Below are 27,993 nucleotides of genomic sequence, written 5' to 3'. Positions count from 1 at the left end.
CTGCTGAAATGGGCTTTAGAAATAAACTTAAGGCGGTTTGACCCAGTTTAAAGCTCCTGTCTTCCCTCCGGTGGCCACTAGGGGTCTCTTTCTGAAGGGAGGCGTGAAGATGTGCCGTTTAATAAGAATGAAGAAAAGAGGGAGACCTCCTGCTGCTCTGGTCTCCACGGAAACATCTGATTTAAAGGTGAACAAAGATTGAAATAAAAACCTGAACCAGGCAGTCTGTTCAGCACAGATTTCTTTATTGAATGAAGCAAAACAACGCAGCAGACTTCCACCCCCAATATGAAAATAAATAAATGATTTTTAATCTTTGTGTGTCAGAAGCTCGGATCGCCACCTGCAGCCGACTTCCTCCTCTGCTGACGACTCTTCCGGTTTCCGCCGTCGGTTCAGCTGCGACCAGAAAAATGACCAAACAGAAAAACTGACGGCGGCGCAATTTGGCACGAGATGAACGCAGACCGGCGTGGGAGGCGGGGCTAAATCAGCGGCGCGTGGTTGGTTCATCCCAAACACACCCTCAGGGAAATCTCAGTGATTGGCGTTACCATGGTGACTAATTACAAAGAAGAGAAGCTCCATCAAACCCCCTCTGATCTCTGCTAACGATGCTAAAGAGCCTTAGAGCTAAAATAAAACGACTCAGGAGAAGAAGAAGCAGCTCCGATCCTCTGAGAGAGTGGAGGAAACAGGAGGCGTCACTCTGACGGTTATCTGCAGCTGGAGTGTGTGTGTGTGTGTGTGTGTGTGGACGGAGGGATGTGTGTGTGTGGAGTTTGTTGTGACGACGTCAAATCAGCCGATTTCAGAGGAAACTTCAAACCGAATGTTTCTGCTGCTTCGACTTCAACTCAATAATTACTGAATTTATGGATAAATCTGATCGATTCTGCATGAATCGTGACGAGGAAACGATGAACCTGCTGCAGACTGAGTGTGTGTGTTAATCTGTGTGTGTGTGTGTGTGTGTGTGTGTGAGTCCAGTGCGGCGGTCTACTGCTCGCTGAACGCCTCCAGGTCAAAGGCCGCGTCCAGGAAGCGCCGCAGCTCCACCAGGTGTGTGTTCTTGTTTCCGGTGGCCGGTGCCGCCGCCGGGTCTCTGCCGGCGTACCTGAGGCACAGAGAGGGGGCGGAGTCAGAGGGGGCGGAGTCAGAGCCGCCGGCCGTGACCGAGGCGGCGCGGCGCTTACCCGACGTTCTTGGCCTTGTTGATGGTGGTCCTGATGCGCGGCTTCACGTAGTCGTAGTAACCCTGGTTCTTGTGCTCCTCCTGACACCACACCAGGTCGGCGTTGGGGAAACGCTCAAACTCCGCCTTCACCTGGTCGAACGGGAACGGGGACAGCTGCAGGGCAGAGGGAGGGAGGGGCGGGGCTTACCGTCTGCTGGCTCAGCAAAAACACCACCTTTATGACCGGAAACATTTATTATTCCTTTGATTCGGGTCGGATGCAGAACCTCCAGCAGGTTCCTTTAAAGTGGGATTAAAGATTCGTTTGGATTTTTCAGACTCAAAGTTTCCCTGGATGAACAGATCTGGGATAAATATGAAACTGTCTGAGTTTGTGACGGTTTTGTAGTTTATTTACACGCTAACTGTACGACATCCTCCTGTTTCTCATTTTGTTGTATTCATCATGTTCTGGTTGTTTTAAATGAAATCTGATCAAAGATAAATAAAAGTCCTGCTAACAGCTTTGAAGAGACGCGCTGCCCCCTGCTGGTGCCACCAGGAAGCACCAGCCCGTTTCCTGAGCTCCGGTTGGTGTTTGTCTGAATCCCAGGCAGATTTCACATTACAGCCTGCAGAGCCTGCATGCTGGCGCTGGAACCCGGCCCAGGCACACTGGAGGTCCAGGGGGTTCTGTTGGGGTCAGCGGGCCGGTCCTGGTACCTGCTCCATGCGGCTGATGGCCACCGTCTCCTCCAGGCCTCTCCTCTTCCTCTCTTTGGTCAGCTCGTAGTAAACCTTCCCGGTGCAGAAGATCAGCCTCTTCACGGCGTCGGGCCGCTGCGCCGCCGGCCCGTCGTCCGGGATCAGCCTCTGGAAGTGGGTTCCTGCACACAGGGAGGAAGAGGAGGAGGGCCGAAGGTCAGGCTGAGCAACCCGGGCTAGTGGCTAGCTGCTAGCATCAGACCATGAGCGGCGGCGGCGGCGTTACCGGGCAGCATGCCGTCAAAGCTGGAGCGGGCGTCAGGATGGCGCAGCAGAGACTTGGGAGTGAAAACGATCAGCTGAAGAAACAGGAACAGAACAGGTCAGTTTTCAAAATAAAAGCCCACACAGGAAGTGAAGGCTGTGGGCGGTACCGGCTTCCTGAAGGGCAGCAGGATCTGCCTCCTCAGAACGTGGAAGTAGTTCCCCGGACTGGCGCAGTTCACCACGATCCAGTTACAGTCGTACAGCTGCCGCACCGCCAGGTCCTCCGTCAGGTTCTGGAACGGAACCAACGTCAGAACCTACAGACCCAACACTGTACCGGTACCAGAGTCGGCCGACCCAAACGCCGTACCGGTACCAGTTCGGGTTCTGTTATCAGAACCATGTAATGTTTATTTCCTGTTTCCCAGTTTGAAGATCTTTGAACCTTTAATTTCCTTTGGGATCAAAAGTGTTTTTAAACTGAACCAAACTGAACTGAACTGAACCAAACTGAACTGAACAGAACTGAACTGAACCAAACTGAACTGAACCAAACTGAACTGAACCAAACTGAACTGAACCAAACTGAACCCAAACTGAACCAAACTGAACTGAACCAAACTGAACTAAACTGAACTGAACCAAACTGAACCAAACTGAACTGAACCAAACTGAACTAAACTGAACCAAACTGAACTGAACTGAACCAAACTGAACTAAACTGAACCAAACTGAACTGAACTGAACTAAACTGAACCAAACTGAACTGAACTGAACCAAACTGAACCAAACTGAACTGAACCAAATTGAACCAAACTGAACTGAACCAAACTGAACTGAGCCAAACTGAACTGAACCAAACTGAACTGAACCAAACTGAACTGAACTGAACCAAACTGAACTGAACCAAACTGAACTGAACCAAACTGAACCGAACTGAACTGAACCAAATTAAACCAAACTGAACCAAACTGAACTGAACTGAACCAAACTGAACTGAACCAAACTGAACCAAACTGAACTGAACTGAACCAAACTGAACTGAACTGAACCAAACTGAACTGAACTGAACCAAACTGAACTGAACCAAACTGAACTGAACCAAACTGAACTGAACCAAATTGAACTGAACCAAACTGAACTGAACCAAATTGAACTGAACCAAACTGAACTGAACCAAACTGAACTGAATTGAACCAAATTGAACCGAACTGAACTGAATTGAACCAAATTGAACTGAACTGAACCAAACTGAACTGAACCAAATTGAACTGAACCAAATTGAACCAAACCGAACTGAACCAAACTGAACTGAACTGAACCAAACTGAACTGAACTGAACCAAACCGAACTGAACTGCCTCGTTGCTGACGTGTTCTGTAAACCCACCGGCATGACATCCGGGTCGTCGTTGCACATCTGGAGGAACCGTTCGGGCCGGGCCGAGGAATGTTCTGGACCCTGCGGAAGCGAGCAGAGCGGCGTTTCAGGAGAAGTTCTGAAGGCCGGACCCGGTTGTGGTTCCGGAGCCTCACCATGCCCTCCATGCCGTGCGGCAGCAGCAGGACGATGCCGTTCTGCCGGACCCACTTGGCCTGACCCGGGCAGATGAACTGGTCGATGATGCACTGCGCCGTGTTGTGGAAGTCTCCGAACTGGGCCTCCCACAGGATCAGCGCGTTGGGGCTGGCCATGGCGAAGCCCAGCTCAAAGCCTGCAGGGAACCGGGTCAGAACCTCAGACGCAGGACCGGGCGGCAGAACCCGAGCGACTCACCCAGCACTCCGTACTCGGACAGCGAGCTGTTGCAGACGGTGTAGGGAGCCTGGTCCGGCGCCAGGTGGTTCATGGGGATGCAGGTTCTCTTGTCCACGTTCTGGTCGTGGAGGACGTGGTGACGGTGGCTGAGAGGGAACAAGAAGGTTACAGAACCCATCCAACAGAACCAGGGCTGCTCTGAACAAACCGGACCCGACCAGAACCAACGGAGAGCCTACAGACGCGCTGCGGTCCGGTCCTGGTTCTGTTTGGGTCGGAGGTTCCTCCCACCTGAAGGTTCCTCTCTCCACATCCTGACCCGACAGCCGGATGTGGATGCCCTCCTTCAGCAGGGAGCCCAGCGCCATGTACTCGGCCAGAGCCCAGTCCACGGTCCGGTTCCGGACCATCTCGCCCCGGCCCTTCAGGATGCGACTCAGACCTGGGCCAACAACAACAACAGAGTCCGTTTAGGGGCCGGTTCCGCCCAGCACAGGCTGCTGCGGTTCCGGTTCTGGAGCGGACCTCCGTGGATGGTGAAGTCCTCCACGGGGACGGAGGACGCCACCAGTCCGATCTGGTTCAGGTTCTCCTCAGAAATCCCGGTGCTCGGGCAGCTCAACGACTTGGGCTGCCCGTCCAGCGTGAAGAAACCTGAGGACGACATTCAGGACGTCAAGGTTCTGGTTTCTGCACCGCCGGCCGACCCGGAACCGACCCAGAACCCCCCGAGCTCACCGGGCCACGGAGAGTCCAGCCAGTGCTTGATGTGCAGGATCTTCTCGTCTTTGGAGCGAGCGAACGCCTCTTCGCAGATCTTATCGTACTTGGCGATCTCCTCCTGCGTTCAGACACAAAACCCATCAGAGGTTCTGCAGAACCTTTATCCTGCTCCAACAGAACCTGTGACCGTCCGGTCCAGGGTTCCGGTCCAGGCTTCACCTCGTACTCCTGCCGGCTCACGGCTCCCTCTGCGATCAGCTTCTCTGCGTATTTCTGCAGAACCGGTTTCTGCTTCTTGATCTGCTTGTACATCAGCGGCTGGGTGAACATCGGCTCGTCCATCTCGTTGTGGCCCATCCGGCGGTAGCACACCTGGGCGGTAGGCACGGCGACAGGGTCAGAGGTCAGGCCGCGGCGCCGCCCTGCGGGAGGCGGGGACACTCACCAGGTCGACCACCACGTCTTTGTGGAAGGTGGCCCTCCACTCCGCCGCCACCTTGCAGACGTAGGTGACGGCCTCGGGGTCGTCGGCGTTGACGTGGAAGATCGGGGCGTTGACGACGCGGGCGACGTCCGTCGGGTACGGAGAGGAGCGGGCCATGCGCGGGTCGGTGGTGAAGCCGATCTGCAGATGGAGACGGGACGGTTAGCAACAGGAGGCCGGTCTCGCGCTGCAGCGGCAGGAGGCCGGTCTTGCGCTGCAGCAGCAGGAGGCCGGTCTCACGCTGCAGCGGCAGGAGGCCGGTCTCACGCTGCAGCGACAGGAGGCCGGTCTCGCGCTGCAGCGACAGGAGGCCGGTCTCGCGCTGCAGCGACAGGAGGCCGGTCTCGCGCTGCAGCGGCAGGAGGCCGGTCTCGCGCTGCAGCGACAGGAGGCCGGTCTCGCGCTGCGCCCCCCGCTGGCCGGCAGGCCTCACCTGGTTGTTGACCACCACGTGCACGGTGCCGTGCGTGGTGTAGGACGGCAGGTCCGACAGGTGGAAGGTCTCATAGACGATGCCCTGGCCGGCGAAGGCAGCGTCTCCATGCAGCAGGATGGACATCACCTGGACACGGAGCAGACAGGTAGATCGGCGTCAGACCGATCGGATCGATAAGGCCGGTCGGGTCGGTTTGGGTCGGTGCTGCAGGCCTTTCCTGCTTTCAGACTCACTCGGTTTCCGTCGGTGTCTCCGCAGTAGAACTGCTCCGCCTTGGTTTTGCCCTGGACCACGGGGTCCACGGCCTCCAGGTGGGACGGGTTGGCCACCAGAGACAGGGTGATGTTCCGGTCCGTGACCCGGTTGATCCGACGGTGGTACATGCCCAGGTGGTACTTCACGTCTCCGGAGCCCTGAGGAATCGCAGCAGGTTCACACAGGATGTGGTAACATACTGAAGCCAACGACATAATCCCTGAAACCACTGAAACTCGGATTAGAGATCAGCAGCTTCGGGTTTTTACCTCATCGGCCGCCTCCAGCTTGGAGTCGAACTGGCAGAAGATCTGCTCCAGTTCTTTACGGATCACATTGGCCAAGACGTTCAGCCGACCCCTGGAAACACCGAGACCATCATCACATCCAGCAGCAGAGCTTCTGCTTCCAGACCAGGACGTCCTCAGAACCCAAAGGAACCGATTCTGACCCGTCAGGAGGAACTTCCACCGATACTCTGCTAAAGCTGCTGGTGCGTTTTTCACAAGTCAGAGGTGATAAAAAGTGACTGAAATGAAGCAAATCTTACTGGCTGGGATTTTACCACTCAGTAGCTGTGATTCCTCTGGTTCTGGTGACCAGGTTCTGGTGACCAGGTGACCAGGTTCTGGTGACCAGGTGACCAGGTTCTGGTGACCAGGTGACCAGGTTCTGGTGACCAGGTGACCAGGTTCTGGTGACCAGGTGACCAGGTTCTGGTGACCAGGTGACCAGGTTCTGGTGACCAGTCTGACTCCCTCCTCCCCGACAGCAGAGACATTTTACTTCATTGTAACTGAGAAACTCAACCTGAAACGTCGTCATCAGGCAGCGAAGCTCAAGTTTTAGAGATTTAATGATTTAACTGTTTTACTTGGTTACAGAGCAGAAGGTCAACAAACGGAAACATTTTAAATGTTTACGATTCACTTTATAGCTGGTGTTTACCTGTGTTACCTGTGTGTCTCTCTGTGTGTGTCTCTGTGTGTGTGTTACCTGTGTGTGTCTCTCTGTGTTACCTGTGTGTGTCTCTGTGTGTGTCTCTGTGTGTGTGTTACCTGTGTGTCTCTGTGTTACCTGTGTGTGTCTCTCTCTGTTACCTGTGTGTGTCTCTGTGTGTCTCTGTTACCTGTGTGTGTCTCTGTGTGTGTGTTACCTGTGTGTGTCTCTCTGTGTTACCTGTGTGTGTCTCTGTGTGTGTCTCTGTGTGTGTGTTACCTGTGTGTGTCTCTGTGTGTGTGCGTCTGTGTGTGTGTTACCCGTGTGTCTCTCTGTGTTACCTGTGTGTCTCTGTGTGTGTATCTCTGTGTGTGTCTCTCTGTGTGTGTGTTACCTGTGTATCTCTGTGTGTCTCTGTTACCTGTGTGTGTCTCTGTGTGTGTCTCTGTGTGTGTGTTACCCGTGTGTCTCTCTGTGTTACCTGTGTGTCTCTCTCTGTGTTACCTGTGTGTGTCTTACCTGTGCGGCATGCCCATGATGACGTTCTCCACCCCGCTCTCGGAGGATTTGTCGATGATGGTCTTCAGAGCCGGGATCAGAGACTCGCAGCCCTCCAGTCCGAATCGTTTCTCTGCAGACCATTTCTTCTGCAGGAACTCCTCAAACCTGAACAGAGCCAGAGGTCAGGTGGTCCCGGCCCCGCCCCCCGGCCCCGCCCCCACAGGAGGCCTACCTGGTGGAGCGGACCATCCGGGCCAGCAGCGTCCTCTTCTCCTCCAGAGTGAACTGCATCACTCCTGGAGTCTCAAACTTCTGGCGGATCCACTGGCACTGCTCCAGGTCGTTGATGAACATGAACTCCACCCCGATGTGCTGGCAGTAGGCCATCTATCCACACACACACACAGTCAGAGGGTCACATGTTCACATACCCCCTGGGGGGACGCGTCCCGCCTACCTCCAGGCGGCGGATGATCTCCTTGAGCGGCAGCGCCGTCTCCGAGCCGCCGATGAAGGTGGTGGTGGGAAGCCGGAACACCTTCTCCAGGTCCGATTCGTCCAGACCGTAGAAGCCTACAAGTCCCATGATGCAAAGCGGGACAGGAAGGGAGGGAGGAGGAAGAGGAGAAACAAGAGAAAGGAGGTGAAGAACCAGAAGATTGAAGGTGAAGGAAATGAAGTTAGAGATGAAAACCAGACAGATGAGGAAGAGGAGGAAGAGGTGAGAGGATTAGAGCCAATCAGCATGAAGCAGATCTTCAAACAGGTTGGTTCCTCCTGAACTTTGTTCCGCTCTGGAGTCCTCCACTATGTTCAGGACTGAGCTGCCATGACACCAGCCAGATCCAGATCTCCCCCTGAACCTCTTCAGAACCGGTCCTGCTGCTCAGGGTGAATTAAAGCTTCAATCCACAGACGGATCCATGTGGATCTAAACCAGCAACCTGGTTTTTAATCACTGGTTGGGACGCTCCAGGATTCTGGATGCTTCAGAAACGCAGCCATGTTGCCTCAGCTTCTGCTAAATAGTGTTAGCCTGTTGCTTTAGCATCAACTTCTGCTAAATACAGCGTTAGCCTGTTGCTTTAGCATCAACTTCTGCTAAATACAGCGTTAGTCTGTTGCTTTAGCATTAGCTTCTGCTAAATACAGCATTAGCCTATTGCTTTAGCATCAACTTCTGCTAAATACAGCGTTAGCCTGTTGCTTTAGCATTAGCTTCTGCTAAATACAGGGTTAGCCTGTTGCTTTAGCATCAACTTCTGCTAAATACAGCGTTAGCCTATTGCTTTAGCATTAGTTTTTGCTAATTGCAGTGTTAGCATATTGATTAAGCATTAGCTTCTGTGAAGTGTTGGTACAGTGCTTCAGCATTAGCATAACTAATATTTCTGACTAATGCTTTTGGGTTAGCGCCGCTAACTTTTCAGTCTGATCCAGGTTGGTCCTGGTGTCGTTAGTCCAGAACTGGAAGGAAACCTTCAACATCTGAACCATTAGCCGCTTCCTAGCCTGGAGGGGGACGGAGCGACTCAGGAGGGGGACGGAGCGACTCAGGAGGGGGATGGAGTGACTCTTCAGGAGGATGGAGCGACTCTTCGGGAGGACAAAGCGACTCTTCGGGAGGACAAAGCGACTCTTCAGGAGGACGGAGCGACTCAGGACGGGGAAGGAGCGACTCAGGAGGGGGACGGAGCGACTCAGGAGGGGGACGGAGCGACTCTTCAGGGGGACGGAGCGACTCTTCGGGAGGACGGAGCGACTCAGGAGGGGGACGGAGCGACTCTTCGGGAGGACGGAGCGACTCAGGAGGGGGACGGAGCGACTCTTCGGGAGGACGGAGCGACTCAGGAGGGGGACGGAGCGACTCAGGAGGGGGACGGAGCGACTCTTCAGGGGGACGGAGCGACTCTTCGGGAGGACGGAGCGACTCAGGAGGGGGACGGAGCGACTCTTCGGGAGGACGGAGCGACTCAGGACGGGGACGGAGCGACTCTTCGGGAGGACGGAGCGACTCAGGAGGGGGACGGAGCGACTCTTCAGGAGGACGGAGCAACTCTTCGGGAGGACGAAGCGACTCAGGACGGGGACGGAGCGACTCAGGAGGGGGAAGGAGCGACTCAGGAGGGGGACGGAGCGACTCAGGAGGGGGACGGAGCGACTCTTCAGGGGGACGGAGCGACTCTTTGGGAGGACGGAGCGACTCAGGAGGGGGACGGAGCGACTCTTCAGGAGGACGGAGCGACTCAGGAGGGGGACGGAGCGACTCTTCGGGAGGACGGAGCGACTCTTCGGGAGGACGGAGCGACTCTTCGGGAGGACGGAGCGACTCAGGACGGGGAAGGAGCGACTCAGGAGGGGGACGGAGCGACTCTTCGGGAGGACAGAGCGACTCTTCGGGAGGACGGAGCGACTCTTCGGGAGGACGGAGCGACTCTTCGGGAGGACGGAGCGACTCTTCGGGAGGACGTAGCGACTCTTCGGGAGGACGGAGCGACTCAGGAGGGGGACGGAGCGACTCTTCGGGAGGACAGAGCGACTCTTCGGGAGGACGGAGCGACTCTTCGGGAGGACGGAGCGACTCTTCGGGAGGACGGAGCGACTCTTCGGGAGGACGGAGCGACTCTTCGGGAGGACGGAGCGACTCTTCGGGAGGACGGAGCGACTCAGGAGGGGGACGGAGCGACTCTTCGGGAGGACAGAGCGACTCTTCGGGAGGACGGAGCGACTCTTCGGGAGGACGGAGCGACTCTTCGGGAGGACGGAGCGACTCTTCGGGAGGACGGAGCGACTCTTCGGGAGGACGGAGCGACTCTTCGGGAGGACGGAGCGACTCAGGAGGGGGACGGAGCGACTCTTCGGGAGGACGGAGCGACTCTTCAGGGGGACGGAGCGACTCTTCAGGGGGACGGAGCGACTCTTCAGGGGGACGTAGCGACTCTTCGGGAGGACGTAGCGACTCTTCGGGAGGACGTAGCGACTCTTCGGGAGGACGGAGCGACTCAGGACGGGGAAGGAGCGAATTCAGGATCCTGAATGCCAACCAGCATCAGGACGGTCCTCCATCCTGATGTTTCCAGGAGTTTAATCTTAATTTTAGGATCCGATGCAGAAACAGAACAAGCTGAGACCAGAGCTGAGAAGAAACCAGAGGATGGACGACAGATTAAAGGCTGACGTGTTGCCATGGTTACTGTACGGCGTAGTAATTAGTGAATCTGATCTCTGGGGTTTTCCAGCTCTGGTCTCCCTGAGAGGACGGGTCCAGATCTGGTTCTGACGGTAACATGTCGCTTCTCTGCAGACGGATGAACAGATAACATGATCGTGTTATTATGGCGGGCGAGGCTTTGTGATGGACACAGGTGAGACAGGAGGACCTGGGTTGGGGAGGGGGCTTATCTCTCGGCCAATCAGAGAGCTCCGCTCACACAGGCTCAGCCAATCACAGAAAGCCCTGCAGCAGATCTCAGATCTGATGTTCATCGCGGTATCAAGAGAATCTCTGTGGCATCTGATGAAGAGTCTGGAAAAACCCAAAACGCCCCAGATGACCTCCGACCCCTTCTACCGCTGGCGCTCCGCTGATGGAGGCGCCACAGTCTGAGCCGTGTCGTGCGGTTAGAGCGTTAGGTTGAGATTTTCCTCCTGGCGATCTGAAGATGATCAGGATGATGAGAGTTCAGAGCGATCGGATCCGGACGGGAGGATATCCGGACAGATCCGATCCAGAATCAGGAATATTGTCCCGATGTCGTACCCTGCTGAGTGTGACGTCAGCCAATCAGGAAGCGAGGTGACGGAAACATGGAGGGGAATCCAAAACGACGGACGTTGGAGACGTTTAATGTCGTCCACAAACCGTCTCCTCTGCGGCCATGTTTGTTTTCTCCGGTTTGGTTTGGAGACTTCCTATCTGACTGGACGCTGATGAGTGAAGTCGGTTGGTGTTGGTCCCTGTCTTCCGGTTACACCTTGGAGGTTTAATGGAAGCATGTCGGGTCTCTCTGGTTTTACTGGTTTTGCTGTTTGAACCAGTAGGATGCTGGTCAGGTACTTCCTCCTGGTTCTGGTCTCGGGTCGTCTCTGGAGTCTGTCTCTCTTCTGGGTAACTTGAGGGGGATCCTGGGAGTTCGCCCAACCAGTCTACATGTGTTTTGTGGACTTGGAGAAGGCGTTCGACCGTGTCCCTCGGGGGGCCCTGTGGGGGGTACTCCGGGAGTATGGGGTACCGGGCCCTTTGATACGGGCTGTCAGGTCCCTGTATGACCGGTGTCAGAGTCTGGTCCGCATTGCCGGCAGTAAGTCGGGCTCGTTTCCGGTGAGAGTTGGACTCCGCCAAGGCTGCCCTTTGTCACCGATTCTGTTCATTACCTTCATGGACAGAATCTCTGACCAGCCGAGGTGTTGAGGGGATCCGTTTTGGTGGCCTTAGGATCACATCTCTGCTTTTTGCGGATGATGTGGTCCTGTTGGCTTCATCGTGATCTGCAGCTCTAATGGAGCGGTTCGCAGCCGAGTGTGAAGCGGCCGGGATGAGGCTCAGTGCCTCCAAATCCGAGGCCATGGTCTTGAGCCAGAAAAGGGTAGAGTGCCTTCTCCGGGTCAGGGGGGTCGTCCTGCCTCAAGTGGAGGAGTTTAAGTATCTGGGGATCTTGTTCATAATGAGGGAAGAAGGGAGATCGACAGGCGGATTGGGGCAGCGTCTGCCGTGAAGCGGGCGCTGTACCGGTCCGTCGTGGTGAAGAGAGAGCTGAGCCAAAAAGCGAAGCTCTCGATTTACCGGTCGATCTACGTTCCCACCCTCATCTATGGTCATGAGCTTTGGGTCATGACCGAAAGAACGAGATCACGGGTACAAGCGGCCGAAATGGGTTTCCTCCTCCGCAGGGTGGCTGGGCTCTCCCTTAGAGAGAGAAGCTCGGTCATCCGGGAGGGACTCAGAGTAGAGCCGCTGCTCCTCCACGTCCAGAGGAGCCAGTTGAGGCTCGGGCATCTGGTCAGGATGCCTCCTGGACGCCTCCCTGGTGAGGAGTTCAGGTCCCACCGGGAGGAGGGGAGACCCAGGACACCTGGAGGGACGATGTCTCTCGGCTGGCCTGGGAACGCCTTGGGGTTCCTGGAGGAGCTGGAAGAGGCTGGAGAGGGAAGTCTGGGCCTCCTGAGGCTGCTGACCCCGAGACCCGACACCGGATAAGATGAAGAAAATGGATGGATGGATGGATAATCTGAAAACATTGAGCTTCCAGTGTTCCCAGTGCTAACTGGAAACAACCAGAGCCAGGAGGTGGGTCTTGGTGCTGTACATCACTATCCTGTATGGCGCTGCTCATCCCTCTCCCCTCCCATGCTCTCTGCAGCCAGCATATGCTGTCATCATTGCTAAGGCTTGTTAGCATAGCCACCGATGACGACAGATTAACTGTTTTCCTGTAAGTCGTTTCTACGCCGTTGGCACATTTAGCAACGAGTACATGAAGCTGATTGACAGCGCCAAGACCTGCCTCCAGGCTCTGATTGGGTGTTTTTGGTCGGTAGCAATGCTAGCTCAGGCTAGCTCCAGGAGATCGATCTTTTCACAGGTCATCTGTCTCATTAGAAGTGAGGTTCTACAGCTTTAACGTCTTATTTTCTTCCAGGTGAAAAAGCTAATTTATCTGATGTTGATGGATTCAGAGACGCAACGAAACGTAAAACATCCACAGAGTCGAAATCCTTTCTGCCGAACTGCAGCTCATTATATAAAAACTGAGCAGAACCGGAGGATGTTCTGCTTTGTGGTGTCCATCAGTCCCTACTGACCATTGGACCGAGACGGAGAGGACAGCTGCAATGTGATGGACCGGGTCAGAACCGGCAGACAGCTGGAGCCGTTTAGGGTCCAGAACCTGAGCAGCAAAGTGAAGCGGATCTACAGAGCAGCAGCAGCAGCAGCGTCTCCTACCTCCTACCGTTAGGAACCTCAGCCTCTTCTTCACCACAGCCACGTCTGGAGGTCACCAGCAGGGGGCAGCGGTGGGGAAAAACACCCAGACAACATTAATGACCGTCAGCCTGTTCCACCACCACACCAACACCATCCGGCCCGCGGCATCTCTGCATCCCCAGCACCGCCCGGTTCTACAGAACCTCCGGCTCCGGCGCAGCGATGGAGAGATGAAGGCCACACCATGCTGGGGTTAGTCAGAACTCGACCCAATCAGAACCACAGCACCAAGCCATTCCACGGGGACGCGGCTAATTCCTGGTTCAGAACCACAGCACCAAGCCATTCCACGGGGACGCGGCTAATTCCTGGTTCAGAACCACAGCACCAAGCCATTCCACCGGGACGCGGCTAATTCCTGGTTCGGAACCACAGCACCAAGCCATTCCACGGGGACGCGGCTAATTCCTGGTTCGGAACCACAGCAACAAGCCATTTCACCTGGACGCGGCTAATTCCTGGTTCGGAACCACAACTGTTCCACCGGGATGCGGCTAATTCCTGGTTCGGAACCACAACTGTTCCACCGGGATGCGGCTAATTCCTGGTTCAGAACCACAACTGTTCCACCGGGATGCGGCTAATTCCTGGTTCAGAACCACAGCACTAAGCCATTTTGCCGGACGAAGCTAATTTCTGCTTCAAAACTACTGCCATTCGGGACACGACTACTACTTGGTTTAGAACCACAGCAGCAAGCCATTCCACTGGGATGCGGCTAATTCCTGGTTCATCAAAGCAACAGCGTTTCTGACTTTGGCCCAACAGGATCGTTTGTATCTGAATAGGTTCTGGTCCGTTCTGCTTGGCCCGTTGTGGACCAAGTTCTTGGTTCCATAATGTTTCTTCTTCTCTGGTTTATTAAAGCTGTGGCCGTTTTGAATGTGTTCTGATCCATTCATCTGATCAGTTCAGTAGTGTGGACCAGAATCAGAACCTTCTGAGCAGGTGAGCCTCCAGTCCAGCAGCAGAACCGCTACCGGGTCAGAACCCTGGCACAGGGTACGGAGTAACTCTGAGGTCAGACAGTGATGTGGGGTCCTTCTAAACTATGGAACATCCTGAAGCTCTGGGCTCTGTGGATCAGAGGCACCGGGTCACAGTGGGCTGGTTCTGTTGGTATGTGGACCTGAGTTCTGATCGGGTTCTAAACGCTGTATGTCTGGTAGCGGCTCAAAATTATTCATACATCTGGAGGATTCAGACATTGTGTTTTTAAATTTCATCCAAAAATGTTGCATCAAACATTATAATCACAGCAACCAGAACCCTCCTCTGGTTCTCCTGGTTCTGATGATTCTCCTGGTTCTGATGGTCCATCTTTGGTGATGACCTCCAGGTCTTTGAGTTTGGTCATGAGTGACCAGGTCATGCTGGATCATTTGATCTCCAGGGTTTCCTTTCAGGTCAGGACAAAACAAAGCGGCGGCCATGTTGAACCTGCCAGCCGCTCTGGGGGTGGGGTCACATGACGTCCATCTCCTCTCATCTCTCCTCCAATCATCACTCAGATCTTCACATCGACTGGAGCTAAAGCTGCTAGCTGCTATCGTTAGCATTAATTACAGACACGGAAGCTGCAGCAGTGACCCAACAATCCGCCAGCCGGTCAGAACCAACAAGCGCTCAGAGCTGACAAGTCAACAAGAAGCCAGTCTATGTTTATACCTCTATACATAGAGCTAGTTAAGTCAGAGCAGAGCTGGAACTGATCAGACATCTTGGTGATGGTTCCTCAGGTTCAGACCAAAAGCATCCCTGATTGGTCCTCCAACAGGAAGTTTGAACTAAAGCTAAATGACGCTGATGTGAAGAACTACTGCAGGGTTCTGATGGTACCACTGATGGTACCACCAGGTCTCTACTGGTACCACCTGGTCATGCTGGTGGTGGAGGGTTTATTGGGTCACTTTGGACCTTTGAGCGTCACCTGAGCATCATTCAGTCACCACAGCGGACCGGGTTCTGATCCATGTCACACAGCCCAGATCATCTCAGGATTCTACGGCTTCACTATGGTCAGTGGTGGGCACCGCTAACTAAAACGCTAGCTATGCTAAATCTGAACATTAGCACCGCTAACTAAAACGCTAGCTATGCTACATCTGAACATTAGCACCGCTAACTAAAACGCTAGCTATGCTAAATCTGAACATTAGCACCGCTAACTAAAATGCTAGCTATGCTACATCTGAACATTAGCACCGCTAACTAAAACGCTAGCTATGCTAAATCTGAACATTAGCACCGCTAACTAAAACGCTAGCTATGCTAAATCTGAACATTAGCACCGCTAACTAAAACGCTAGCTATGCTAAATCTGAACATTAGCACCGCTAACTAAAACGTTAGCAGTGCTAATGTTCAGATTTAGCATAGCTAACTAAAACGCTAGCTATGCTAAATCTGAACATTAGCACCGCTAACTAAAATGCTAGCTATGCTACATCTGAACATTAGCACCGCTAACTAAAACGCTAGCTATGCTAAATCTGAACATTAGCACCGCTAACTAAAACGCTAGCTATGCTAAATCTGAACATTAGCACCGCTAACTAAAACGCTAGCTATGCTAAATCTGAACATTAGCACCGCTAACTAAAACGCTAGCTATGCTACATCTGAACATTAGCACCGCTAACTAAAACGCTAGCTATGCTAAATCTGAACATTAGCACCGCTAACTAAAATGCTAGCTATGCTACATCTGAACATTAGCACCGCTAACTAAAACGCTAGCTATGCTAAATCTGAACATTAGCACCGCTAACTAAAACGCTAGCTATGCTAAATCTGAACATTAGCACCGCTAACTAAAACGCTAGCTATGCTAAATCTGAACATTAGCACCGCTAACTAAAACGTTAGCAGTGCTAATGTTCAGATTTAGCATAGCTAACTAAAACGCTAGCTATGCTAAATCTGAACATTAGCACCGCTAACTAAAATGCTAGCTATGCTACATCTGAACATTAGCACCGCTAACTAAAACGCTAGCTATGCTAAATCTGAACATTAGCACCGCTAACTAAAACGCTAGCTATGCTAAATCTGAACATTAGCACCGCTAACTAAAACGCTAGCTATGCTAAATCTGAACATTAGCACCGCTAACTAAAACGTTAGCAGTGCTAATGTTCAGATTTAGCATAGCTAACTAAAACGCTAGCTATGCTAAATCTGAACATTAGCTCCGCTAACTAAAACGCTAGCTATGCTAAATCTGAACATTAGCACCGCTAACTATGCTACATCTGAACATTAGCACCGCTAACTAAAACGCTAGCTATGCTACATCTGAACATTAGCAAAGCTAACTATGCTAAATCTGAACATTAGCACCGCTAACTAAAACGCTAGCTATGCTACATCTGAACATTAGCACAGCTAACTGCTACGCTAACTATGCTAACCCTGAAGGGATAATCATAAACATTAGCTGGAGGTAAAGTGGGCCGACCTGATGCTACAGAGGGGAAGTGGATCAACTTCCCGGGATTCTTTAGTCCCAGTCTAGTTTCACACTATAATCTAAAAATAGATGGGAGTGTTTTAAATCACACTCCACCACAAGGTGGCGATCAAAGTCCCACTGGAGGCGTTTAATGGATAAAAGCTGGTTTCAGTCTGAATTTGAGTTTTCAGTCAGGAAACATAATCTGATCATTTCTCCCAGCTTTGAGTCTTTATGAAGGAATTTTAATGACCACCGTCTAAAGCAGGGGTCACCAACTCCGGTCCTCCAGGGCCACCGTCCTGAAACCTTTAGGTGCGTCTCTGCTCAAACACACCTGGATCAAATAAGCTGCTCGTTTCCAGCCTCTTGCAGAGAGGAATGAATGCTGGTGAGGGAATTCAGACATTTTGGAGCAGAGCTGAATCTAAAGCTGCAGGATGGTGGAGGACTGGAGTTGGTGACCCCTGGTCTACAACAATAAGGCCAACAATTATGTTTGTTTTAGTGAGACAGGAGGTTAAAAGCAGTGATTGCTCTACTGGTTTGACTTCCAACAGAAGACAACCAGTAGAGCAGCTCCACTTAGCTGAGATCTGTGGGTTAATGCTCTAGACGTTCTTCATATGCCAGGAGTTTCCAGACGCCGTGACGGACGTTTGAACGAGACGCCGGAACCTTCCTGGCATGCGAGAACGTTTCAGAGGGAACTTCCTCTGGCGCACATCCAGGGTTTTAGTGAGGGACGCATTCCCGATCGGGGAAACCTTCCAGCTGGGGTGAGTGTGGAGGGAAAGAGGTGGAGGATGACTCTGAGGGTGGAGGTCCTCACCCAGCTTGTCGGAGGACGTGATAATGTCAGTGGGAACGCACGAGTCCAGATCGGCGTCCATGATGCCCAGCGGGTCCAGCTGGGCCACGTGGTGCCCCCGGATCTACAGGGGGCGACACAGAACCCACCCAGGACAGGAGGAGGAGGAGGAAGGGTGATGAAGAGTCACAGCAGAGGGGGAGTGTTAGAGGGTTAGAGGAGGAGGAGGAGGATGGGTGGGTGGGAGGAAGAGCAACGTTAACACCAGAGTTCTGGTTCTGGCGTCTCACCGACGTCCTGGAAGCCGGCGCTGACCGGAGCGTCGTCAAAATTCACACAGCTGATCCCCAGAGGGTCCAGGTGGGCGTTGTGATGGCCCAGGACCTGAACACACACACACACACCCCCCCCGCCCGAGCACACACACACCGTTAACACTGTCCAGCTGCGTTTCATGTGTCCCGTTGACGTGGACAAACGTTTCCTGCTACGTTTCCCTTAAGGAAAAATTTTATCTCACGTTAAAGTTTGTTCACGCGACATAAAAATCACGCAGCGTCGCCTCCTTCCTGCCGTCGTCTTCTTCATTTCCACCAGTAGTAACATCCAGTTGTTGATCACATGACTGGTGTGAAAAAAACTGTTGCCATGGCAATTTTATGAAATACAGAAATTTTGATACGGCTGAAAAGCCGCAGCGTCTTAGAAGAAATTTTATCAGAAACTATTTTTGATGTGGCGTTTCCATTAAGCAAATTTATTTTCATCCCAATTTGTGCATTTATCCGACCAATGGAAACGCAGCTGCAGTTACGAAGGTCTCACCAGCAGATCTCGTTCCAGGATCGGATTTTATCGGTTCATTTATTTAAAGGCAGCTCTGCTTGTTTCATAGACTTTATTTCTTACCTCAGTTTAAATTACAGGCTGTTTTTACTGAAACTCAAACGAGGGGGCGGGGCTTTGTCTGGGGGCGGGGCTTATCAGAGCGCAGTGATTGGCAGAGTTCACATCATCAGATTTGTTCTGAATGAGGACCTAAATCGTATCCAGTAGTTTTGTCTGCATGTTGTCCGACCTTTACGTCATCGATTGAGACGTTCAGCCGCAGAGGAAGCCAGACGGTGAATCCAAGCGATGGTTGCTAAGTTTTAATCAGCTTCTGTCGTCTGGTGCCGTCGGCTCTGAGCAGCGTAAACAGAGCTGCTGCGTGGCGTCTACGTTCTTCCTCTGTCGCTTTGGAAACCGTTCACAGAAGTCAACATGGAGGCGATTCGGCTGGTAACTGATTTAACATCTGGTTTTGTTTTGGTCGGAGTCGTGTCGACGTTCTTATCCCCCAACAGAACTGCTTTCCCTGAACTTCACGTCTCTCCGGTCTGGGCGCTCAGATTAGCCCCGCCCCCAGAGAAAGCCCCGCCCCTCATTTGCATATGAGAACATGAACTAAAAGGAGCCTGAAAAACGTGAAGAAGCTGCACTGAGAGATTGATTTCATCTCTCCGCCTGATCTTTGCTCTCGACTCATGATGCAGGAATATGAATCATTGATTGATCTTTAACCTGAAGCTCCGGCTGTGACTTCCTGTAACAGTTTAAATGCCGCGGATCGTCTAACACCTGTCACCAGTTTCTTCTTCTGTGGATTGTAGGAAGCAGCTGTTTTGCGTCACACTGTGCAGGAGCCCACGACTCGCTGACAGAAAAGATCCGTTTGTTCTGTTTACAAGCGCTGGGTTTTAGAACCCAATGTCTAAACCCTAGCGCTAAAATCTAGCGCTAGGGTTTAGCGCTAGGTTTTAGCGCTAAACCCTAGCGCTAGGTTTTAGCGCTAGCGTTAAAACCTAGCGCTAGGTTTTAGAACCTTACTAGCGCTAGTAAGACTAGCGCTAGGTTTTAGAACCCGATGTCAAACTGTGCCACTGTCAGAGAAAACATTCACTATTTTCATGTAAATGTGAAGCAGAAACACAACAAACTTTCATTTTCACCAGAACTTTTTATCGTGCAAACAGGGCCTGAGTTTACAGAACATAAAACCACAGATTGTGAAAGTTCCAACTTCAGCAGAATCAGGTCAAAGTGACTGAATCAGCTCAGGTTCATAGTTCACTGGTTCAGAGCAGGTTACAGGTTTATCTCCAGGTGAAACGTACCTGGTAGGCTCTGATGAGGGTCTGCACAGCCAGATGATCCTCCACCAGCTTCTCCGCGTTGGGCTGAGCGCCGACCAGCGAGGACAGCTGAGGAGCCGCCAGACCCAGAGGAGACTGGTAGGCGGCGCCGGGGGGCGCGCCGGCGTTGGCGTTACGGAAAAACACGTCCCACGACTGGAGGGAGGGAAGGAAGAGGTCAGAGGTCAGACAGGACGGATGGGAGGAGGTTTTTAACGTATGCATGTGATTCATCGTTCCCCACGTCGGGCGCCAATTTGTTGTAAAATCACAGGAGCAGAAATCAGCAAAACGCAGATTTTTTCGCGCTTCGGCACCACAGAAATCTCTGGCCCTCTTAGTTACAAACGTCATCAGTCCCTCTGAGATTTCACAATAGTTTTAGTGAGTTTTTGGTGCTACTTTCGGAATATTTACAAGGAATTTGCAATATTTTGTCTTCACTCAAAATCCACATGTAGAAGAAAAAGTGTAGAAGTCCTTTGGAGGCCAAGAACTGCAAAGAGTGAAAAATAATTTCTCTCATGAGGACAGAGCGATGCCGCTTTGCTATGAATCATTTTCACTCCGAATGCAGAACAACCCGAGTCACTTCGGAGCTAAACGGAGCCAACGGCTGCAGAATCACTGCAGTTCGTCCAGGAGGAGAGTTCAGGTCAGCAACCAGAGCGCCAGGCTGGGGAGAACGGGAAGCCAACAGGAAGCCAACAGTCACGGAGTAGCACTGAAAGCTACCGTTAGCTCGCCAGCTAGCTAGCCAGACATTCTGCAGTAGAAATTAGCTCAACAACAGTCATGCTGGGTGAAGATTAACCTCCAGGATTCGTTTGACCCGACCCACAGGAAGGGGCGTGTCCGTTCCAGGCTCCGCCCACTCTGGATCCCTGCCATGTTGTTAAAACACAGGGGCCACGTGACGTTCAGCGTTTAAAAACCACGGTGCAGTTTGGGGAACCAGCCTGGTTACCATGGAGACACCTCCAGCAGAACGAGGTCACAGAGCAACAAGGTTGCTAACGCTAGCAGCAACACGTCCGCCATGTTGGCTCGAGCAAATCTACCCATAAACACCCAGTCAGGTCCTCCAAAAGCTTCTAGACGTGGTGTAAACTCACGCTAACGTCACTTATTAGCTTCATAATATCTGTGTTTATGTTTTGTTCAGCATTTTTAAATTCTTTTACAGTGAAAATCCCATTTTAGATCAGTAATGTTTCCCCATTTAACTATTTTAGTTTGGTTTCGGTAACATTATGAACCGAATCAAAGATTCAGAGAAACGTTCAGTGAGGAGAGACGATTATTCTGGGATGCTTATTAATAAACAGCAGAAATGATGCTTAGCCATGCAGAGCAGGACTGGTTCTGGTTCTGAGACCCGACTCAACTCGGATAAATGTAACAGAAACATTTCAGACATTTTCAACTAAAGCTGAACAGCATGGCCGATCACAGATCACAGAAATGGGAGCAATGCTGTGATCGTGATGAAGGGATGGACGCCCTGTTTGGAAGGTTGTGGGGCTGAATGGTCCATCCTTCTGTGACCTTTCACCTTTATGGTGATGTCATTAATATCTGGTGTGAGGATGAATATCACATGAACATGAAAAACACAAATTGGTGACACTTGGACTCCAGATGCTGAAATGATGAATTCATAACATTTCACTCAGTCCTGGTGGTTACCGTAATTTCCCTACTACTGAGCCTGAGGATAACTATGAAGAGAAAAAGTTGCATAAATATGTTAAGCCCCCTGAGGTTTTCCTTTGAGTTAATTAATATTTTTATTTTCCCACCTTTATTAACAAAATAATGGAAAATGAATTAAACTTGGTGTTTTGTGTCAAACGTGTGTCTGAGTGAGGACGCTCGTACTTCCTAAACAAACAGTTAGTTTACCTGGGAGTTTATGGTTAAAGCTCAAAGCATTTGAAACTGTAGCCGCTCATAGTCCAGACATTACGGTAGCGATCAGTATAGACTAAACATTACGGTAGCGATCAATATGGTCTAAACATTACGGTAGCGATCAGTGTAGTCTAAACATTACGGTAGCGATCAGTGTAGTCTAAATATTACGGTAGCGATCAGTGTAGACTAAACATTACGGTAGCGATCAGTGTAGTCTAAACATTACGGTAGCGATCAGTGTAGTCTAAACATTACGGTAGCGATCAGTGTAGTCTAAACATTACGGTAGCGATCAGTATAGTCTAAATATTACGGTAGCGATCAGTATAGTCTAAACATTACGGTAGCGATCAGTATAGTCTAAACATTACGGTAGCGATCAGTATAGTCTAAACATTACGGTAGCGATCAGTGTAGTCTAAACATTACGGTAGCGATCAGTATAGTCTAAACATTACGGTAGCGATCAGTATAGTCTAAATATTACGGTAGCGATCAATATACTCTAAACATTACGGTAGCGATCAGTATAGTCTAAACATTACGGTAGCGATCAGTATAGTCTAAACATTACGGTAGCGATCAGTGTAGTCTAAACATTACGGTAGCGATCAGTATAATCCAGACATTACGGTAGCGATCAGTGTAGTCTAAATATTACGGTAGCGATCAGTCTAGTCTAAATATTACGGTAGCGATCAGTCTAGTCTAAATATTACGGTAGCGATCAATATAGTCTAAACATTACGGTAGCAATCAGTGTAGTCTAAATATTACGGTAGCGATCAATATAGTCTAAACATTACGGTAGCGATCAGTATAGTCTAAACATTACGGTAGTGATCAGTATAGTCTAAACATTACGGTAGCGATCAGTGTAGTCTAAATATTACGGTAGCAATCAATATAGTCTAAACATTACGGTAGCGATCAGTATAGTCTAAACATTACGGTAGCGATCAGTATAGTCTAAACATTACGGTAGCGATCAGTATAGTCTAAACATTACGGTAGTGATCAGTATAGTCTAAACATTACGGTAGCGATCAGTGTAGTCTAAATATTACGGTAGCAATCAATATAGTCTAAACATTACGGTAGCAATCAGTGTAGTCTAAATATTACGGTAGCGATCAGTCTAGTCTAAATATTACGGTAGCAATCAATATAGTCTAAACATTACGGTAGCAATCAGTGTAGTCTAAATATTACGGTAGCGATCAATATAGTCTAAACATTACGGTAGCGATCAGTATAGTCTAAACATTACGGTAGCGATCAGTGTAGTCTAAACATTACGGTAGCGATCAGTATAATCCAGACATTACGGTAGCGATCAGTGTAGTCTAAATATTACGGTAGCGATCAGTCTAGTCTAAATATTACGGTAGCAATCAATATAGTCTAAACATTACGGTAGCAATCAGTGTAGTCTAAATATTACGGTAGCGATCAATATAGTCTAAACATTACGGTAGCGATCAGTATAGTCTAAACATTACGGTAGTGATCAGTATAGTCTAAACATTACGGTAGCGATCAGTGTAGTCTAAATATTACGGTAGCAATCAATATAGTCTAAACATTACGGTAGCGATCAGTATAGTCTAAACATTACGGTAGCGATCAGTATAGTCTAAACATTACGGTAGCGATCAGTATAGTCTAAACATTACGGTAGTGATCAGTATAGTCTAAACATTACGGTAGCGATCAGTGTAGTCTAAATATTACGGTAGCAATCAATATAGTCTAAACATTACGGTAGCAATCAGTGTAGTCTAAATATTACGGTAGCGATCAGTCTAGTCTAAATATTACGGTAGCAATCAATATAGTCTAAACATTACGGTAGCAATCAGTGTAGTCTAAATATTACGGTAGCGATCAATATAGTCTAAACATTACGGTAGCGATCAGTATAGTCTAAACATTACGGTAGCGATCAATATACTCTAAACATTACGGTAGCGATCAATATACTCTAAACATTACGGTAGCGATCAGTGTAGTCTAAATATTACGGTAGCGATCAGTTTAGTCTAAACATTACGGTAGCGATCAGTGTAGTCTAAACATTACGGTAGCGATCAGTATAATCCAGACATCACGGTAGCGATCAGTATAGTCTAAACATTACGGTAGCGATCAATATACTCTAAACATTACTGTAGCGATCAGTGTAGTCTAAATATTACGGTAGCGATCAGTATAGTCTAAACATTACGGTAGCGATCAATATACTCTAAACATTACGGTAGCGATCAGTGTAGTCTAAATATTACGGTAGCGATCAGTTTAGTCTAAACATTACGGTAGCGATCAGTGTAGTCTAAACATTACGGTAGCGATCAGTATAATCCAGACATTACGGTAGCGATCAGTATAGTCTAAACATTACGGTAGCGATCAGTGTAGTCTAAACATTACGGTAGCGATCAGTATAGTCTAAACATTACGGTAGCGATCAGTGTAGTCTAAACATTACGGTAGCGATCAGTATAATCCAGACATTACGGTAGCGATCAGTATAGTCTAAACATTACGGTAGTGATCAGTATAATCCAGACATTACGGTAGCGATCAGTATAGTCTAAACATTACGGTAGCGATCAGTATAATCCAGACATTACGGTAGCGATCAATACAGTCCAGACTGTATCCAGAGGTTGATGATCATAACTAATCTGCAGTTATTGATTGTTATTCATTCTGATTGATAGTTTTTATTGATGTTCTGGCACATTTGAGTGTTTTAAACATGTTTAGAGGGAGTTTATGGGGATAAATAACTGAATAAAAGCGTCGCTGCTCTCAGGTTAACAGATTTAAACCCGGTTCCTGTTCTGACCCGGTCTGATCCGAGCTCAACACCCAACCGCAGAGGTTGGAACATGCAGAGGTTCTGGTTCTGGTCCAGTGCAGCAGCTGGGCCATGTGTCGGAGCGTCGAGGAGCTAAAATTAGCCTGTGTCCTTTAGCGGCGCTGGAACGATATCGGGTCGGTTCTGATGGCAGCTGAGCCGCCTTCAGGCTCCCGCCTGGACGTGGGATTTACGGGTTCTGACCCGTCGGATCAGAACAATAGATGTCATCAGGACCTGGACCAGAACCGGCTGTCACATGACCAGACAGTAAAAGCATGTGGATCTTCAGAACCTTCTGGACCCAAACAGACATTTCTCTCCAGAACCAGAGGGTTCTCATCAGACCAGCAGGAGGCGCCACCGTTTCTCCAGCTGTTCACCCAGGCCTGACCTCTGACCCCGGTCCAGCAGGGGGCGCCTCACCTTGTGGACGCTCTTGGGGTTCTCCAGCCAGGCGTAGTACATCTCCTCCACGTAGTTGGAGCTCGTCCCGTTCAGGAACGGCTCCGACGCCACCGGCGCCGAGTAGCTCCTGATTGGCTGAAACGTCCTTGAGCCGGCGGCGCCGGTGGCTGTGATTGGCCGCTGCTGGCCGGCAGTCTGTGCCGCCTGCGAGGCGGTGAGCGGGCGCAACCGCGCCGCACAAGTCCTTAAGCGATGCATGAGCGGTCCTCACACACACGGTGGTGCCGATCGGTCCGACGGGCCGGACGTCCTGCGCCTCAGACAGTAAGCTCCACCCGGGCCGCCGCTGCACAGGAAGCGTCGAATCAATGTCCACTGAGGGAGGGGGGAGAGAGACAGAGAGTGAGTTATGGTTCTGATCTGAGGAACCAATCAGACGCTTGTTCTGATCTGAGGAACCAATCAGACGCTTGTTCTGATCTGAGGAACCAATCAGACGTTAGTTCTGATCTGAGGAACCAATCGCATGTTTGTTCTGATCTGAGGAACCAATCAGAGGCTTGTTCTGATCTCAGGAACCAATCAGACGTTAGTTCTGATCTGAGGAACCAATCAGACGTTTGTTCTGATCTCAGGAACCAATCAGACGCTTGTTCTGATCTGAGGAACCAATCAGAGGCTTGTTCTGATCTGAGGAACCAATCAGACGTTTGTTCTGATCTCAGGAACCAATCAGACGCTTGTTCTGATCTGAGGAACCAATCAGACGCTTGTTCTGATCTGAGGAACCAATCAGACGTTTGTTCTGGTCTGAGGAACCAATCAGACGCTTGAACAGAAACTGAATAGCTTCCCCAGCAGGAAGTTCTGTTCGGGTTCTGCTGGTCCAGATCATCAGGGCTGCAGCTAACCATTCATATAAACATAATTAATGTGATCAATCCATTGATTGGTACATATTGATCCTTTTTAAATAAGAAAATCAACATCGTTCCTTTAGTGAATGTTTGAACATGAGAAAATCTTATTGTTATTGATTACCTGATCAATAATTAGATGTTAAAGGTGATTATTGGGAGGTTTTTCTGGTTCTGGTAAAACAGATTCACAGTTTTTAGATTAAATGTTTATATTGTTGCACATGTTTTGCTTCATTACTGCTAATTTACCGATTAATCAATGAATCAATGAATCAATGAATCGTTTCATCAGCTGCTCCACAGTCAGCTGCTGGTTTAACTGGTTTAAGATAACCCCCCAGTCCTGGTACTGGTTAAAACGATTAAACACTTATCACGACGTATTGATCTGTTCAGATGATGATCGATTCCTGCAGTTTTGTCTTTCAGGTGAAACACCTGGCGCCGCCTCGCTGCTGAATTTGATAAACCAATAAACGGATTGAATTCTGTTCTGATCCATTTTCCTTCACACTGTTGTGATCTGATGTCAGTTTTATCCAACAGGAACTGAAACTATCAAAGTAAAAGGTTTCTTAAACGATGGTCTGGACCCCTGGATGTACGGTTACTCCCCTAACCGGGTCAGAACCAGGATGTAGCCACCAGCTCGTCTGGTTCCTGCTGGTTCTGGTCTCGTGAACCCGGACCGACTGGAGACTGAAGCTACAACACCTCCATGATTTAATCGGGACATTTTAACTGCTAGCGCTAAGCTAACGCGTGTTTTGGTTGCATTTACCCAGAATGCCCTGTTCTATGGTCCACTCCCTGTTTTGGGCGCGGTCCGGTCCGGTCCGCTTCCCGTTCACATCTGCATCAGAACCGAACCAGAGTTTGCTTAGTGTTCACTCCTCCAAACAGAACCGGCCCAAAGCACCAGCGGCCAACCGTTTGGACCCGGCAGAACTTCAGAGGTCACCAGGTGTTCGTCTCTGAACAGGTGAGTCACGTCTTCAGGTTGTCATGGTAACCGGTCCGGAAATGAAACCCGGCATCTCGTTATTCCGGTCCTGATGCACTGAGTGGAATGTAACAGAAGCACATTACGGGTCAGACCAGACTGGGAGAGGTTCTGATCCAAACACCGAGGTTCTGTAACCGCTCTGAGACCAAACGCATATCATTAGCCCACTGTGTGGTCATAATGTTATGCCTCGTCAGCATCTAGTCATTTAAAACGTTCATTAAAGAACGTTCATCAGAGTGAAACTCCTTTCTGGACCTGGTGCTGCTCAGACACCCAGCTGGTTCTGGTCCGGTCACCATGGCAACCAGCTGGAGTTCTGGGAAGTTCTGAAGAACTTCTCCACAGTTCGTGTCCCTCAGCTGAAACTGGACCCGGTTGGTTCTGGTTCGGTCATAGCCGTCAGAAGCCCAGACCCAGCTGGAGGTTCTGTTTTGACCTTGTTGTCTGGACACGCCCACCAGCGCTCCATCCGGCCCTCTGATTGGCTGCTCCTCAGAAAGCCCGCCCGGCTATTGGCTACTGAAGCTGTCGGTAACTTTGTCCTTTCCCGAGTCATAAGTTCCTCAAAATTACCGACAGCTTATTAAAACTCTGGAAACTCGGCTGCTGGGAGCGATTCAAAGCTTAAAAACGGCTCCAACAGGCCAAATAGTGCGATATTCCTCCGCAGAGAGGCTGATTACCTTCACGGCTAACGCATCAGGTTATGTAATTAGCCGGTTAGCTCCGCAGATAACCTGGCGCTGACCAGAGTCACTCAGCAAATGAAAACGGACCGAACCGAACCCCAGAGGCGTGACGGAGCCCCCTCAGGTGGGGTTGCTCTTCACAGGTGACCTCAGTTCAGCTCGGACCGCTGTTAGCTCACACGAGGCTAGCGGCGCAGCATGCTAACGCCAAACAGGGTTCAGAAAATGTTTAAACTCAGCCTGAAATCCTCCTCCGTCTCACAGACAGCAGCGGGCCGTCGCTACACCCTGCGCAGCCCAGCACAGGGCGCTCTGAGCCGGGTACCAACCTCCAGAAGGGTCCAGCGGCTCCGCTCTCGGCCAGTTACCCCGGACGCCCTTCTCTCCCGGTGACGTGATGACAGCGAGGACGTCGCTGACGTCACGACGTACAACAGGAGGAGCGGGACTCGGGAAAACTTAAACTTTATAATTTCTACAAGCTATTTTTATGCTGCTCTTTGGTACAAAAACATCT

The 27,993-nt window shown here is 50.5% G+C and overlaps 1 protein-coding gene across 4 annotated transcripts; it reads right to left on the bottom strand.

Annotated features, from left to right (window-relative positions):
- Window positions 1-223: 223 nt before the first annotated feature.
- Window positions 224-27,910, bottom strand: ogdha (oxoglutarate dehydrogenase a). Of its 4 annotated transcripts, none has more exons than XM_008419416.2 (24): window positions 27,806-27,910; window positions 24,877-25,233; window positions 19,653-19,826; window positions 17,518-17,620; window positions 13,190-13,234; window positions 7,703-7,818; window positions 7,478-7,632; window positions 7,264-7,410; window positions 6,075-6,165; window positions 5,784-5,963; window positions 5,548-5,676; window positions 5,076-5,255; window positions 4,850-5,002; window positions 4,646-4,748; window positions 4,433-4,561; window positions 4,199-4,349; window positions 3,926-4,053; window positions 3,685-3,863; window positions 3,539-3,610; window positions 2,317-2,442; window positions 2,169-2,241; window positions 1,901-2,064; window positions 1,197-1,351; window positions 224-1,117 (listed from the first exon to the last, which is right to left on the bottom strand). In XM_008419416.2, exons 2-24 carry the CDS (start codon window positions 25,114-25,116, stop codon window positions 1,000-1,002), a joined length of 3,111 nt encoding a protein of 1,036 aa, XP_008417638.1. In that variant the 5' UTR covers window positions 25,117-25,233; window positions 27,806-27,910; the 3' UTR covers window positions 224-999. The 4 variants fall into 4 exon arrangements, with proteins under 4 accessions (XP_008417638.1, XP_081467139.1, XP_008417640.1 ...); XM_081611013.1 differs by lacking the exon at window positions 27,806-27,910 and adding an exon at window positions 26,560-26,804; XM_008419418.2 differs by lacking the exons at window positions 13,190-13,234; window positions 17,518-17,620 and adding an exon at window positions 17,787-17,880.
- Between the last annotated feature and the right edge of the window lie 83 nt (window positions 27,911-27,993).

This window comes from Poecilia reticulata, chromosome 9 (genome assembly GCF_904066995.2).
Source record: "Poecilia reticulata chromosome 9, P_reticulata-male-v2, whole genome shotgun sequence".
Lineage (NCBI taxonomy): Eukaryota > Metazoa > Chordata > Actinopteri > Cyprinodontiformes > Poeciliidae > Poecilia > Poecilia reticulata.
This window is presented reverse-complemented; position numbering and strand designations above follow the sequence as displayed.